Source organism: Neofelis nebulosa, chromosome 3 (assembly GCF_028018385.1).
Source record: "Neofelis nebulosa isolate mNeoNeb1 chromosome 3, mNeoNeb1.pri, whole genome shotgun sequence".
NCBI lineage: Eukaryota > Metazoa > Chordata > Mammalia > Carnivora > Felidae > Neofelis > Neofelis nebulosa.
The window spans coordinates 150,351,103-150,366,469 of NC_080784.1; the positions used below are offsets into that span (position 1 = coordinate 150,351,103).

Below are 15,367 nucleotides of genomic sequence, written 5' to 3' on the forward strand. Positions count from 1 at the left end.
TTTCCTGTCTTTACAGGTGATTTTTGTGTAGTGTTGGCAACTGAAGACCCTTTTCCTGTATTGTGGGAAGATAATGTCTACTTGGGTATAGCCTTGGAAATTTTTGACCATTTCTGTTTCGGATTACTAGTTTTCATCCTTTTTATAGCAGTTTTGGAGGATGATGACTGTTTGAACTCAGTCTTGTCAGCTGAAATCAATTTGTGTGCAGACTTGTGGATTAAGTTCTCTTTTTTGAAGTTGGTTTTAATTATGGCTATTTTTGTACAATATTCCTAGGTAGAAATCACTTTTTGGTAGAGGTGGGCCTTTTTGTTGCATCTTGGGAAGATAATGAGTGCTTGGATGTTAACTTAGAAGTTGAAGATTTTTCAAACTTAGATGCTAGGGATTGGTTTGGTGTTGCAGACTTTTGAATCTGGAGTTCTCTCTTTTCCAGCAAGAGAGCGGATGAAGAATTGAATATGAGAGAGGCTAATGTCTGAGAGGAGAAAAGAGCCCTGAGTAAGGCTCCTTGCTCCACATTTATTAGGATCAGAAGGCTTACAAACATAATGGGCATGTAGAAATAGATAATGAAACAATGATCATTAACTCAAGTGTGTGAGAAGAAGGGAGTTTCAAAGATATGCTGTGTTAGGGGTTTGGGTCAATGCAAAACAAAATCCTGGCACTGAGCAGATGGCTGTTAACAGCAGGCTCCAGGTGCTGTGTCTGTTTATCTTAACTTGCCTAGGGGATAAAACAGATAAGCATGCTACCTCCGGGTCAACAAGGCACTTTTCTTTTGCAAATTATCTCTGGGAAATTTCACCTTGCTGCTGTGGTCTGTTGCCCCGGTTTTCTGTTCTTGGACGCTTTCATCCCGTGGAAGCAGCTTTTTGCTTTTGTTCTTTGCTGGGGGTGCTTTCACCCTGTTTACTTATTGTCAGACACTTTTGTCGTAAGCCTTGTTAACCCATTGGTGCGAGTCCAAGAAATTCCTAAACTTATTCCCCACAGTTTGGTAAAACTGATAAAGATGATTTTGGTTGAGTCTCAATAAGAAGCCTGGCTCAAAGACTGTGTTGATGTCTGGGCTTGGGCTTGTCTTAGTGCAACGGGGGCATGTGAGGACTTGGTTTTTCTGGTTTTGGTAGGTGAATTCAGCCTCAATAGCTTTTGTCTTGACTGGTCATGAGTTTTAAGACATTCAGTTGTCTGCAAATACAAAAGGATACAAATAAAAATATATGTGTGGCATCAAGTCACATGGGTTGTATTTAAAAATGTTCACCAGTAAAAACAAAAAAGTAACCATTTTTAACTTTTTTCATATTTTATTTTTTAAGTCTACTTTTTGGAGCAGTTTTAGGTTTATAGCAAAGTTGAGTAGATGGCACCGAGATTTTCTATATACTCCCTGCTTCTACATATGCAGTTTCTTCCACTTTCAGTATCCACACCAAAGTAGTACCTATAATAATCAGTGAACTTAACATATACATATCATTATTCAAAGTCCATAGGTTACATTAGATCTCAGTCTTAATGTTGTACATTCTGTGGGTCTTGATAAATGTATAATGGCATGTATTCACCAGTATAGTATCTTATAGAATGGTTCACTACCCTAAAAATTCTTTGTACTTTACCTATTCATTCTTCCTAACTCCTAGTGACCACTGATTTTTTTTTTTTTTTACTATTTTCATAGTTTTGCTTTTTCCAGAATGTGATATAGTTGGAACTATGCATTTAAGTTTTCTCCATAATTTTCATGGTTTGAGAGTTCATTTTTCTTTAGTACCAAATAATATTTCATTATTTGAGTATACCACAGTTTATTCACTCACCACTGAAGGACATCTTGGTTGTTTCCAAGTTTTGGCAGTTATGAATAGAACTGCTATAAACATCCATGTGCACGTTTTTGTGTGGACATGTTTCTGATTTTTTTTAAATTTATAATCCTCTATGTGACTATATAGAAAGGGATATAATAATCAAAGTTCATGGTAAATTTTTTTTTAAAGCAACAAAGCTTTCCTTATCCTGGTTATAAGCACAGTGATATTTTACTAAGTTTTTTTTTTTTTTTTTTTTTTGCATATGATTGATATGAACCTCTTTATCTTTTTTTAAATGAAAAAAAATTACTTGTTGAAGAGCATTGAAAACTTACCAATAAGAATGTAGCAAGGTTCAAGGTGATCATAGATAAGAGGAAGATCTTCAACTTTTCTTCATGGACTTCAGAAAAAAGAAAGAGAAAAGAAAAGAAAAAAGAATCCATATTAATAGTGCATATAGTGTAAATTATTTTAGTAAGTCATGATGTTAAGACTTCTCAATGACCAATACTTTCACTAAATAATTTGCTGGTTACCCACAGACTTTCTGCACCCTTTATAATTTCTAATTACATAAGCATAATTAGAGTAATTGGAGTTAACAGTGTAATTCTTCTTTAAATATAAGAAAAAGTCCATTATTTAAGTACAAATTATTTTTAAATTATTAAATTATTTATGCTTTCATAGAGTCCTGAAGGGTTGAAGCAAATATTGAAGTTTGCACCCACTCTATCACCAGAGAGTACCTTAGGCAGAATGAAGCATTCCTATTATAGCAATTTTTACTTAAGAAAGACAAGCTTGTTTTATGATTTTTACTTAAATTGTGCTTGTTCTATCAAAGATTGCTATTTGGCCATAGAACTTGCACAATTCATAGGAATAAGCTTTGATTAAACTGCAGAGAAAGTGAAACTCTGTTCTTTGAGGATATATGATGAGTTGCCATAGTAATTATTATAATAATGCTAGAAACAAATTCAGTTTGTCTAAGTCAACAGATCATTCCAGTGGTTAATTTAATTGTTACACTTATGTCCAAACTGTGGAAAGCCCAGAGCCTAATAAAGAATCTACGTCCCAAACTCTTACCTGTGTAGATACCTTAGAAGAAGGTTTCTCTTCCTTGTTCTGGTCAGATTTTTTAACTTCTGTTAACCAACCTGACTCTTTTCCAGTAAATAGACTCTGTCTCCAAATGAAAACTAGTAAGCACCCTCTGAATAAATAAATCTTTCATCCCTGGATGCCCCTCCTACTTATTTCCTACTGTGGAGAGACTGAAATAACTTGAATATGAATATTGTTGGCAAGGGTTAATACTGAGTAAAAGAAAGTCAAATCTGCTGGCAAAATCAGCTGCTTGCATGGATTCTTTTTGTGGAAATATGTTTCACTGATAAATTTTGGAAAAAAAGAATAATTTTATTATAGAGTTTTATTATTTGTACTATTACTTGAAATCATTAGTTTAAAATTTATTGCCTAATGGCATGAGACATTTCAAGGTTTTATTCATTAAGGTCCTATTTTAGCCTCCCAAAAATGACTGTAGATATTTTGTTATGAATTATTTTAAAGAATGACTTTTAGATATGGAAAAAACTATGTTAATGCCAAATATTAATTTTATAGGAATGTATCAGAGTTTAATCTTGCCTTCAAGAGTTTCAGGGATTTTTCAGTATATTCCAATAAAATATGTATATAAAAAGTATGCAGTTGATCTTTTAAGTCTGCTTTTGTTCTTCAGCCTGACTATTAGCTTTATAGCCATGATTTCAATAATATGGGCATCTGGCCACTACTTAAGTATATCATGTTAGGAAGATTAGGAAGAGAATATGCCATAATCTCCTTCTTTTAAATAACATGCTAAAATTAAGATAATGCATAATATTGATATCACAGTTTGGTTACTATTCTGTTGACATTCAGCTTTCTTTCCTTGAAAATTGAGAGTAAGTTATAAAAACATCCTCTCTTTATACTTTTATATTGCTGTGATTGCTGACAATTATTTGTAGTAATTTTCTTTTGATTTAAAATTGGTTTAACAATATATCACTGATTTTGGTAGTTTGGTAGTTTGATCACTAACTGCTAAGGTCAGCATTTGTTTTTTTCCTAGATCTTGGTAAGAGAAGTCTAGGTTATTTCATCTTATTAAATGAGTATTTCAACTTCAGTCATTAATCCACTATTCTTCTATTTACTCATTTGTTTAACAAATATTTATTTGGTTCCTACACTGTATCAGGCCTAACCTTGGACAGACAATAGTGAGCAGGATATAAGACTATAGTTCCTATGTTTGTAGGGCTTGTAGGCCAGCAGGAAAGATAGACAGGCAGGTGTAACAGAGTTTGAGGAATACTAAAGGAGAAAGAACTGGCAGAGGCAGGATGCTATGGCAGCACATTAGTGGATCATTTAATCTTGGAAGTTCAGGAAAGGTTTTCTTAAGAATGTGATATTTTAGCCAAGGAGTCAACTTTTGATTATGTGGTATGAATTATCAAAAGGATTTGAGTGGCTTCAGAAAAGTGCAGGTGCAGCTAAAGCAGCCACAGGAGTTTTTGAATGTATGGTGTGAGGATGTTAAGGGAGAGAGGTGATGTGGGAAGGTAATAGCAAACTCATGAAAGTTGTCTTTATCCTGTGGGCAATGGATGTGCTTGCAAGTGTTACTTAGGGAGAGTAGGGATAAAAGAATGAACATTGACTGAATGCCCATTTAATATAGGGTACATTAATGAATATCTCAGATTAAAGGTTGTATGTCCTACTAGTAAGAGAATGAAGGCTGGTGGGTTGAATTACTAGCGTTCAAAGCTAAATTTTACCACTTAGTGAAGCCCATACATTTTTACTGTCTTATGTTTAACTATTTTGAAGTTGTTTGCACACATAGAAAATGAGGATCAGTAACAAATTATTTCAAGAGGTTACTGGTGAAGATTAAGAGATTAATATGTGTGAAAGTGCTTTATATGTAAGAATTTGTTGTTTTTGTTGTTTTAAAGTAGTTTGCTTCATATTTTATTTTACCTGCCAGACTGGAAATGCTTTTATAGTAGTGTTCACATGATTAAGAGCATGGGCTTTAAGGCAAAATTATCTGGGCTCAAATCCCAGCCCCACTTGGGGAAAATTACTTAATTTATTTTTCCTAACAGTAAAAACAACATGTAGTCCATGGGTACATATTAAATGACTACATATGTGTAAACAAATAGAATATTGACCTATAGTATATATTGAATAACTTGTTGATTGCTTATTATTATTAAATATCATTATTGTTATATGCTCCACAATAACTCTTATACTACCTTGTACCTAGTAGGTGATAAATTTTTTTTAATTAATAAAATATATTCTGCGTCTTCCACATTTGCACTTTGTTTTTCAAGAAATTAATAATGTTATTAATGGTCATAGCAAATGAGGCCCAGCTATGCCATGCTCCTGACCATCCCTCTCTTCCAGACTCTAGAATTTGAGCGAGAGAGCAGGTAAAAGGCTAAAAACCATTCCTAATAATAGCACATCTGTTGAGGGTTTCGGCAAAAGATTAGATGGGTGACCAGTAAGCACTTTGTAAGGGTTGAGTGATTTGTATTTTTTCTGGCAGGATGTGTTAAATATGGAGCAAGCAAATAAGCAATCCAGTTATTTTTGCAATATTTGTTTAAGAAAAAAAACCCTTATTTTTGGACTTTGAATATTCACCAATGTTTGTATACTGGAAGACGTCAACTCTAGAAGCTTCCTGTGTGTGTGTATGTGTGCACGTGTGCACACACATGTGCATGTTTATATTTGGACAGATGTGACACTGTAGCTTCTAGTCTGGAGGAATCTAGTCTAGTTTCCATCAACTTCATAATTTTCCTATGTATCTGTGTTAGCAGTAGTGGTCATCTATAGTCTGCCTGTGCCCAGAAATTGCTCCTGGGAATGATCTTATCATTAGCGATACATTGGAACACTTAAATTTAATGTTAACTCTAGAGTTTCTAGGGCTCTCAAGAGTCACTTTTGTGGTCCCTGGGACTGGATTACCATGGCTTAGCTTTTTCCTGGTCCCAATGACTTAGTTGTAAGTTTAGATGTTCCAGTCTCATCCTGGAGAAGATGTTCTTAACCAGTGTTAGACCATGTACCACTTTGAGAATTAGATGCTATTTTGAACTTTGCCCCAGATAAACTTGTTTACTCAAACTCACACTAAATTTGCCTTGGACTTTCAAGGTTTCAAAGATCCCTGAGGTATATCCACAGACTCCTCAATTAAGAGATCTGCTTGCATTCAAATGGCTTTATTGTGCAAGAAACAAAAAATTAAATGAGACATGGATGTAAAATGTAAGGGGAGAAGAGAAAGGAGCCAAATCCGTTGAAATCACTTTCTCTTTCTTGAATGAAGGTGGATGAGTGACCAAAGAAGAGTTTGGAGTAGTCATTTGGTTTCAGCAAGACCTATAAAAAATGATGACAGTTTAGGAATTTAATGTATAATGTGTTAACAGTTTTCATGTACACTATTGTTTAACTTAAATGATTTATCTCTTATGTCTGTATCCAAGGATTTTATCAAATTAAAAATTTAAATATAAATATTTAAATATAAATATTTAAAATTGGCTTATAGTAACTGAGATTAGTTGACTTCACTGAATATTTACACCAAGACAATGTCCTTTACATGCTTCTTTATAAGTGATATTATACACTGGTTGTAGCTTAGAAATCTAGGTTCATGAGTTTTGAACAAATGTAACTATTGAAATAATGATTATTCCATTAAAAATATAATCATGTAACATCTTTTGAATCAATAAAATATGTAACTGTGTACTACTTGCTTTCATGTTGTCTCCATTAATTTTCTCATTGTGTTTTCTAAGTTTTAATAAGTCAAAAATTTATCCAACATCTTATCTTCTTTTTCCTACCATATGTCCTATTAAATAGCAACCAAATAATAAAATTTACACATACACTGATCTAAGGAAACCATAATGTATTTTCCGTTTTTCTGCACATTAGACAGCCTGTACAGAAATAGATGGCATAGTAATTAAGCTTTATCATCTGAAATCAGACAGTTTTGGTTTGGTTTCCAGTTTTGAACTTTTGAGCTATGGTAATTTAGTTAAGATCCATAGGCCTGTTTGTATTTATTTTTGTGTGTGTGAATTCAACATAGTAATATAATCTGTCCCATATGGTTGCTATAGGAATAATCAGAGGTACTTATATAAAGTAATTACTGTCTAGTAAGGACAAGATGTTGGTTAAAAATAAATTTTATTATTATTTTTATTTTTTTCTAATGCATTATGTTTTGTAGACTGACCAGTTTTTACAATCTTTTCACAATATGCATTGCCACTTGAGTCTTATAGAAACCACAATTAAGAGAAAGTGAAAGTTCAGAGAGAGTAGTGACTTGCCCAAATTCACACAGATGGAAGAAACAGCCCTCTGTGGTCTAATGCTATTCCAGTTGTAACACAGATTACTGTGTTGTATTTTAGATTATATAACATATAGGCAGTGTGATGTACTGAAAATATTTATTGCAAAGAAACTCCAAATTTCACAATTTTCTCCCCAAATTATTTAAACTCTTTGGTTATTTTCTATTTTATTGATCTTTCCCTTTAACTTCTTCCCATAAGTTGCAAGTTATTTTAGACTCACCTTATTATTGGATCCAAATAATAAATGGGAATATTGGCATCACATTTAAGATTCTGAAAATATTCTTTTAGTATGTATGTGCTTTTTAAATTAAGAATTACAATTCTTTCATGGGTTTATCTTACAATATGAGAAATTTCGGGTGCCTAACTTCATGGGTCCTTTCTGAAATGATGTCTGAAATAAAGAAATGTATGGGAAATGTATTTCCTTTTATTCAATTTAGGGCAAAATTAGAGTGGAAGAACATGATCACATGTTTAAAATATATTTAAACTCATATTCTGTATAAATGTTCTAAGAAAATTTATGTTTGAGATAAGAAAAATCACAAGTTTTTACTTCATGTGTGAACAGAAATAAAGTAAAACTAATAGATTCTAGTAGTGTTCCAATTGTTGAAATTAAGTTTGATAATAAAAGCTCAAATTTTTCTTCATTTTGTAAAATAAGATATTTCATTTCTTACTGAAACAGAATCTACTATATCGGTGGTGTGGCACCAACAAAGTAAAATTATAATGAACCCATTTTGACTGCTCCTGTAACAGACTTAATTTGTCTATTGTACTATCTTAGATGTTATGATTGTACTGACGAATCCATGGATCTTGTCTGTATTATTTTTAAAACATTTTTATTAAATATTTTTTTAAAGTTTATTTATTTATTTTGAGAGACAGAGGGCGAGTGAGCGAGTGGGGGAGGGACAGACAGGGAGAGAGAGAATCCCAAGCAGGGTCTGCACAGACAGAGCAGAGCCCAATGCAGAGGCTCAAACCCCTGAACCCGTGAGGTCTTGACTTGAGCCGAAATCAAGAGTCAGAAATTTAATCTTTATTATTTAGTTTTGTCTTTTGCTCATTTACCTGTGATGTCATCTTCTTTGACGTTTCCTTAGAGTTTTTAGACCATGGTTGAAGTCACTGGAACTGTGGTAGTCTCAGGTGTGCTTGTGATGGTGAATTCTGAGGATGCTTCTGTAGTGACTACCGTGTTCACTATTGGTTCAGTGGTAGGAGTAAGTGTAGGCTCAGCAGTAGCAATGGTATTGATGGTAGGGTTGCCTGTCTTATCCTGAATTTTCTTTGGGGGAATGACAATAAATGACGCAGGTAGGTGTGGGTGACGTACCACAGTGGGTGTGTAGGTATTTGGCAGGACTTGCCACTGAGGAATTTGGACATGTGGCCTAACTGCAACTGGTTTTGCATAATATGGATAGGGCATATATTGATTATTAACTGGTACAGCTGGTTTATGTGGGTAGTAACTGGGCTCATAGTGAGGATAGTTACTCAGTACATAATGAACTGGGATATACTTGGCAGTTTTCTGATTAAGCAATCTTTCATCATTTTCACGGCACTGCAAAAAGAATACATTGTGCAGATGTTATAATTGTAGGCTAGAATCTGAAATCAGAACTTTTTGAAGTAATATATTTTAGTCTTTGACATTGAAGAAATACAATATTGGAAGCAGTGAACTCAACAACCATATTATTTTACAAGATACGGATTTGTACACTTCTCTTCCATTTCTTGATTTTCAACAAATATTAAAAATAGTATTAGTTTCAAACGGATTAGATGAGGTAATCCATAATGTAAACCACATTGCCAGGTCTTGCATATATGAATAGTGCTCAATAAATGTTGGGCATTATAATAAGTACAATACCTAGAAAAGTCTCATAGAGAGCTTTGACATATTATGCACAAACATAGCACATGCAAAGAAATATATGTGCATATATAGCTTTTAAAATATGTGTATATCTGTGTTCTTACCACATATTTGTAATTGTTTACAAATTTTATTTATCTAGAGATTAGGTTGAGAGCACATTTTTTTTTCTAAACTAATTATAGCAGAATAGTAAAACAATGTGATGTGGGAGGATTCCTATATTTATACTTTGGATTCTTTTCAGCTTCATTTTATTCACTAAAGATCACTTAGGGAATTTTCTGTTTTTATTTGCCTCTCTTCTATTGGTTATGTGAATTTATAAAAATACGTCATTAAATCTTCCCATGTGAATAAAAACAAATCAACAAATTACACTCCAAAGCAACTATTTCTCATGAAAGGAGACATAGCTAAATGTGTTCGTTCAAACATATTTGGAAAACAAAAAGAGGAAGTAAATGCAAGTGTATGAAAGGTATTCAAAGATGGGTCAGAGAAGATCCTTCCCCCAGTTTTTAGTCAGGAGAGATATTAAACTTTACATTTGTTTTCCTTTTCTCCCCAATATTAAATTCTGAGATAATTTTCTCATGCTGCAAAATATACATGAAAACCAAAAATACGTGACTTGGGTCATAAAAAGAATCGAAGATTTTCAGGTGAATATTGAGGTCGATTCATACGATTGTTTGCTGAAGTGATTTTTTTGGTAAAGATTATTATTTTATGGGGTTTATTTATTAATTTTTAGACAGAAGCCATTTAAGTACCATTGAACTGTGCATAATATTATACTTTAGAGTTCACGTCTCTACAAGAAATAATTAAAAGAAACTTACAGTTGGTTGTTCTTGGTTTTGCACCTGTGCACCCTGCTGCAGTTCACAAAAATGAGAAATAAGTTAAAAAAAGCAAGGCAAAGTCCAGATTTTTTGTGGTTTAAAAATCTTTTGTACTAAAGACAAAACATTGTTTCTCTGTTTTTGCTTTAATATTGTAAAATATTGTAATGCATTTTCCATGGTTGTTTAATCTATAAGGTCTGTGAGCCACTCAGGAAGTGATAGCAATAAGCTAATTAAAATCTTTAAAAATCACCACCTGGGGAGAAAATTTTAAGGTTGAAAATAGTATGATCATCTGACTCCTATGCCAACAAATATACATATTTGTTTAAGTGGAAAATATGAATAACCTATATTCAATTTGTATTGAATTTACATTGTGTTTTTGGTTTCTTTTTTTGTTTTATTTTTGAATGTACATTATTATAAATAAGAGGGGCATTGAGCATAGTTTTTTCTGCTCTCCTACTAAGATAATTTATGAGGTTTATTTCGATTAAAGAACGGCCTCTTGTATAACATTAATATATAATTTTATATAAAAAATAGTGTTTTTTTAATCAACTTTCATTTGTTTTTATAATACTTTTTTTTTTTTTCAACATTTTTTAAATTTATTTTTGGGACAGAGAGAGACAGAGCATGAACGGGGGAGGGGCAGAGAGAGAGGGAGACACAGAATCGGAAACAGGCTCCAGGCTCCGAGCCATCAGCCCAGAACCTGACGCGGGGCTCGAACTCACGGACCGCGAGATCGTGACCTGGCTGAAGTCGGACGCTTAACCGACTGCGCCACCCAGGCGCCCCTTATAATACTTTTCTTAATTCTGGATTGCAACATGCATAGGGAATAAGGAGTGAAAAAACAATTTCCATAGGCATATATATAGAGCTTTAAAACCTCACAAAGTTTATATAAACTTTTGAGATGAGGTTATAAGATTAAACATTTTTAAAAATGATAGATCTAGTTTAGGACAGTTCACACATATCCTTTGGATATAAAAAGACTCTTTTGGATGATGTTGGTACAGAAAATTAGAAATTTGATAAAATAATAAAACTCACGTATGTTGAGATAGAGATTTCTTTGCTCTAAATGCATTAAATTACTAAACTTACTAAATTACTAAATTAAAACTTAAAAGGTAATATGAATATTGTAGAAAGTTTGCATATACCCCCAAATTGAGATAATCTAGACATCTTCATATTATATCAATCTGTACATATGTTCCTAGTATATGTTCCTGTTAGTACACATATTGTATCTTGCTTTTTTTCAAGAAGCAATATCTCATCTTTTTTTCCCATTTATCATATAGTTTTTATACTCAAATATCTATAGTCGAAAAATAAATGATAAATGATTCTGTCATGAAATGTTTATTCTTTATTGTTAACCGTTAAGGCTTCTTTCAAAAAATGTTTTATTAATAGATAGATGAGTAACATCTGTATATCACGGTCCTTTTTAATAGTTTTCATAGATGCCTTAAAATAGTTTTAAAAAATATAACTTTTGGGGGTGACAAAAATCCTTTAATGGGAATTATCGGATTGCTGTACAGAAAAGTTGTGCCAACTTATAATTCCACCAGTAGGCTATAAGATTGTGCAATTCATCACATAATGTTAATAATAAACATTATCCTAACTATATTTGGAGAGAAGGGACAAATTAACATGTATACGATACTATCACAAAATATGTATAGTTTTGATTGTTCACAAGATTGTATGGTAAAATCTATAAACTTTCATTCTTTTTGAATTATTTATTCATGTCCCTGGGGCTTGAAGCCTTTGTGAAAATGGGAAGAAGTGTTTGGGAGCTACAGTAAGCTCAAGTAGCTCAGGAAGAGGTTGCTATAGACCAGGCAGTTGTGGATCATGTGATACTGCGATTTATAATAAAAAATATATATTTGGTCTTCATTCCAGGTTCTGGCACAGTGCTGCTCCTAAAACCCTTGTGATTTCCTAAGTGATGGGCATGGGGTTGGGAAGAAGGTGTCTTTCATTATGTTAATGAAGTGAATTTGGACCCCACCTAAGGATGGAGACTGGTTGCCAGAGAAACCAACCTTTTTTCTTTTTTCAATGTTTATTTATTTATTTTGAGAGAGAGAGAGAGAGAGAGAGCTCCAGCAGGGGAGGGGTATGGAGAGAGGGGAACAGAAAATCCTAACTAGGCTCCGCTCTGGGAGCGCGGAATCTGACAGGGGGCTTAAACCTAGGAAACAGGAGATCAGACCTGAGCTGAAACCAAGAGTGGGATGCTTAACTCAGTGAGCTATCCAGGTGCCTCATGAGAAACTAACCTTTTGGTTTGAAGGTTGGGGCTTTCAATCCCACTCTGTAATCCTTTAGGGAGGGGAAAGGGATTGGAGGTTGAGTCAGCAGAAAACAGCCAATAATTTGGGCAGTCATCCCTATGTAAGGAAGCCTCCATCAAACCCCAAAAGGATGGGTTCAGACAGCTTCTGGGTTGGTAAGCACATGGAAATTCAGGGAAAGTGACTTTCTTGGAGAGGGCATAAGACCTCTGTACCCCTTCTTACATAGCTTACCCTATGTATCTCTTCATCTGACTGTTCCTGAGTACATCCTTTTATGACAAACCAGTAATTTAGTAAGTAAAACATTTCCTGAATTCTGTGAGCTGCTCTAGCTAATTAACCAAATCCAAGGAGGGGAATGTGGGAAACTCCCATTGATAGCCAGTCTTCAGAACTACAGGCAACAGCCTGGGCTTGTGACTAGTGTCTGAAGTGAGAGCAGCGGGACAGTCTGAACCCTCAACCTGTGGAATTTGACACTGTCTCTGGGTAGATGGTTTCAGAATGGAGTTGGAATCTCTGACACACTGCTGGTGTCCAATAATTGCTTGGTGTTGTGTGAGAACTCCCACTCCCAAACACATGTTGGCAAAGTGTCCAGGAACCTAAAATAATAATTTTCTTATTTCAGTTTTAATCCTGATTATTCAGAGAGAAAACCTAAGTTCAAAATGTGCTGGTGGGCAAAGTAAAATGGAATTTCAAGGAATAAATGAAGTAAAATAAATGTAAAAGTCATAATAATTCAAAATTTTAAGGAGTATGACTCTAAGAATTTACCTAATAGAATTATTTAATAAATATTAGCTTAAAAGGAAGTCTAAATTGAATAATACATGAATTATGAAACAAAGACTAGTACCTTCCAAATTTATAATCTAAGAGATGGTCATCTAACATCATCTTATGTTTGTTTTCTTGTTCTTGCTATGGGCAAATAAGTGCCTGGGATCCCTGAATAATCTCTCTTTCTTGGATCTCTCTCTCTCTCTCTCTCAAAAAAAACAACACATTAAAAATTTTTTAAAAAGTTAAATAAAAAGAACTTATGATCCTGGGTTATGACTTATATATTTATTCTTTAGGAATTATTTTTAGAACATTTTATAACTTAAAAACATTTCCAGAATTGTTCTCTCTTTACCTCCCCAATGTATTTTCTGTATAGTATGAGAATTTTAAGGGTTTTTCATACATGTTAAAGTGTGATTTCTTAATTCCTGGGAGCTAAAATCATATCCAGAATAACATGATTATAATTTTATAATATAAAATCAATAAAACTTTAAGAAAATATAGCAAGTATGCAGTTACTTTGTTACATGAAATATAACTTCACTTTCCACAATAGAACTTTTAAATAAAATTTTCTTAAAATCTTAATACAAATTGATTAGATGAAATCAACTCACCAAAAATGGCAAGGTTAATGCAAGGATATTCACAACTAGGAAAAAAGTCTTCATCATTGCACCTGAAAGTAAATTTAAAAAAATTAAATTAAGAGGATCTGTTATAATTTAGGACTGATTTGGGACAATATTTGCTTGTTTTGTTTTCTTTTTGGTTTAAGGAAAAAACCAGATTTATGGGTAGATTTAGTCAGTGTAGAAAATATTTTATTGTACATTAAAAAAAAAACAAACTTGAAATTAACAGGGTGAATCTGATACAGGCTTTGCCAACAACTAGCATCAGTTTTAGGAAGAGAGTTACAACATACACAAATCAGTGTAAGAGGAAAAAAAGAAAGTGGAAAATTCCACAAGTGTTTCTCTACAGATAGAGGGTTTTGGTTAAGAGAATCATCAAATTCTTTGTGTAGAAGATGGCATATACGTAGGACTTGTCCATGGAGAAGGATAGGGACAAAAACTTTTCAAGTAGAGGAGAAAGCCTTGGGAACATCCATGGACACTTTGAAGGGAGTGGCATTTTATAAGAAGTGAAAGATAAAGTTGAAAAGAAAGTTTAGGGCAGCAAAGGAGAGGTCTTGAATGCCAGGTGAAAGAGTTAGGCATGGCTTTGTAAACAACAGAAACTAGTTGAGAGGTTTTAGACTGGAGATGTTAAGACTATACATTCCTTGGGGCGCCTGGGTGGCGCAGTCGGTTAAGCGTCCGACTTCAGCCAGGTCACGATCTCGCGGTCCGTGAGTTCGAGCCCCGCGTCAGGCTCTGGGCTGATGGCTCAGAGCCTGGAGCCTGTTTCCGATTCTGTGTCTCCCTCTCTCTCTGCCCCTCCCCCGTTCATGCTATGTCTCTCTCTGTCCCAAAAATAAAAATAAAAAATGTTAAAAAAAAAAAAAAAAAAAAAAAAGACTATACATTCCTTTGGAAGACTGAGTTCAAGTCCAGTCCCTATCTACTTGAGTAACTTTAGCCAAGTAATTTCTCTTGCCTAGACCTTATCTTTCTAATCTATAAACTGAAGGTTTGAACTAAGTGATTTCTAAAATTCTATCAATTCCATGATTGATCTAATGGAAATAGGTAAGATGAAGGGAAGGGGTGGGGCCTGAGACTGCATTCTTTATAATATACTTTGGTAGTAATCATAAATGATATTATTAACTTGATTGTTTTAATAATAAATATAAATATCATAATTACAGTGGTTTTGAATATTTAAAAAAGTAAATTAGTTTTATCCTTCTAATGGAATATAGGGTTGTCACACCTACTTATTTGACCCTTTTTTTAAAAGTTTATTTATTTATTTTGAGAGAGAGAGAGACAAAGAGTGAGCAGGGGAGAGGCAGAGAGGGGGAGAGAGAATCTCAAGCAGGCCCTGTGCTATTAGTGTAGAGCCTGACACGGGGCTTGATCCCATGAACTGTGATATCATAACCTGAGCCGAAATCAAGAGTCAGACGCCTAACCAACTGAGCCACCCAGGCCCCCTATTTGACTCTTTTTTAATAAATTGTCTTTTTAGA

General features: G+C 33.8%; 1 protein-coding gene and 1 long non-coding RNA gene across 7 annotated transcripts in view; one reads left to right on the forward strand and one right to left on the reverse strand.

Moving 5' to 3' along the window:
- LOC131507499 (uncharacterized) overlaps window positions 1-15,367 on the forward strand; it is a 132,145-nt gene that overhangs the window by 96,851 nt on the left and 19,927 nt on the right. The gene's annotated exons all lie outside the window — the stretch shown is intronic.
- Window positions 8,424-13,895, reverse strand: CSN3 (casein kappa). Its single transcript, XM_058722355.1, has 3 exons — window positions 13,842-13,895; window positions 10,082-10,114; window positions 8,424-8,915 (listed from the first exon to the last, which is right to left on the reverse strand). The coding sequence occupies exons 1-3, from the start codon at window positions 13,893-13,895 to the stop codon at window positions 8,454-8,456; spliced, it is 549 nt and encodes a 182-aa protein (XP_058578338.1). The 3' UTR covers window positions 8,424-8,453.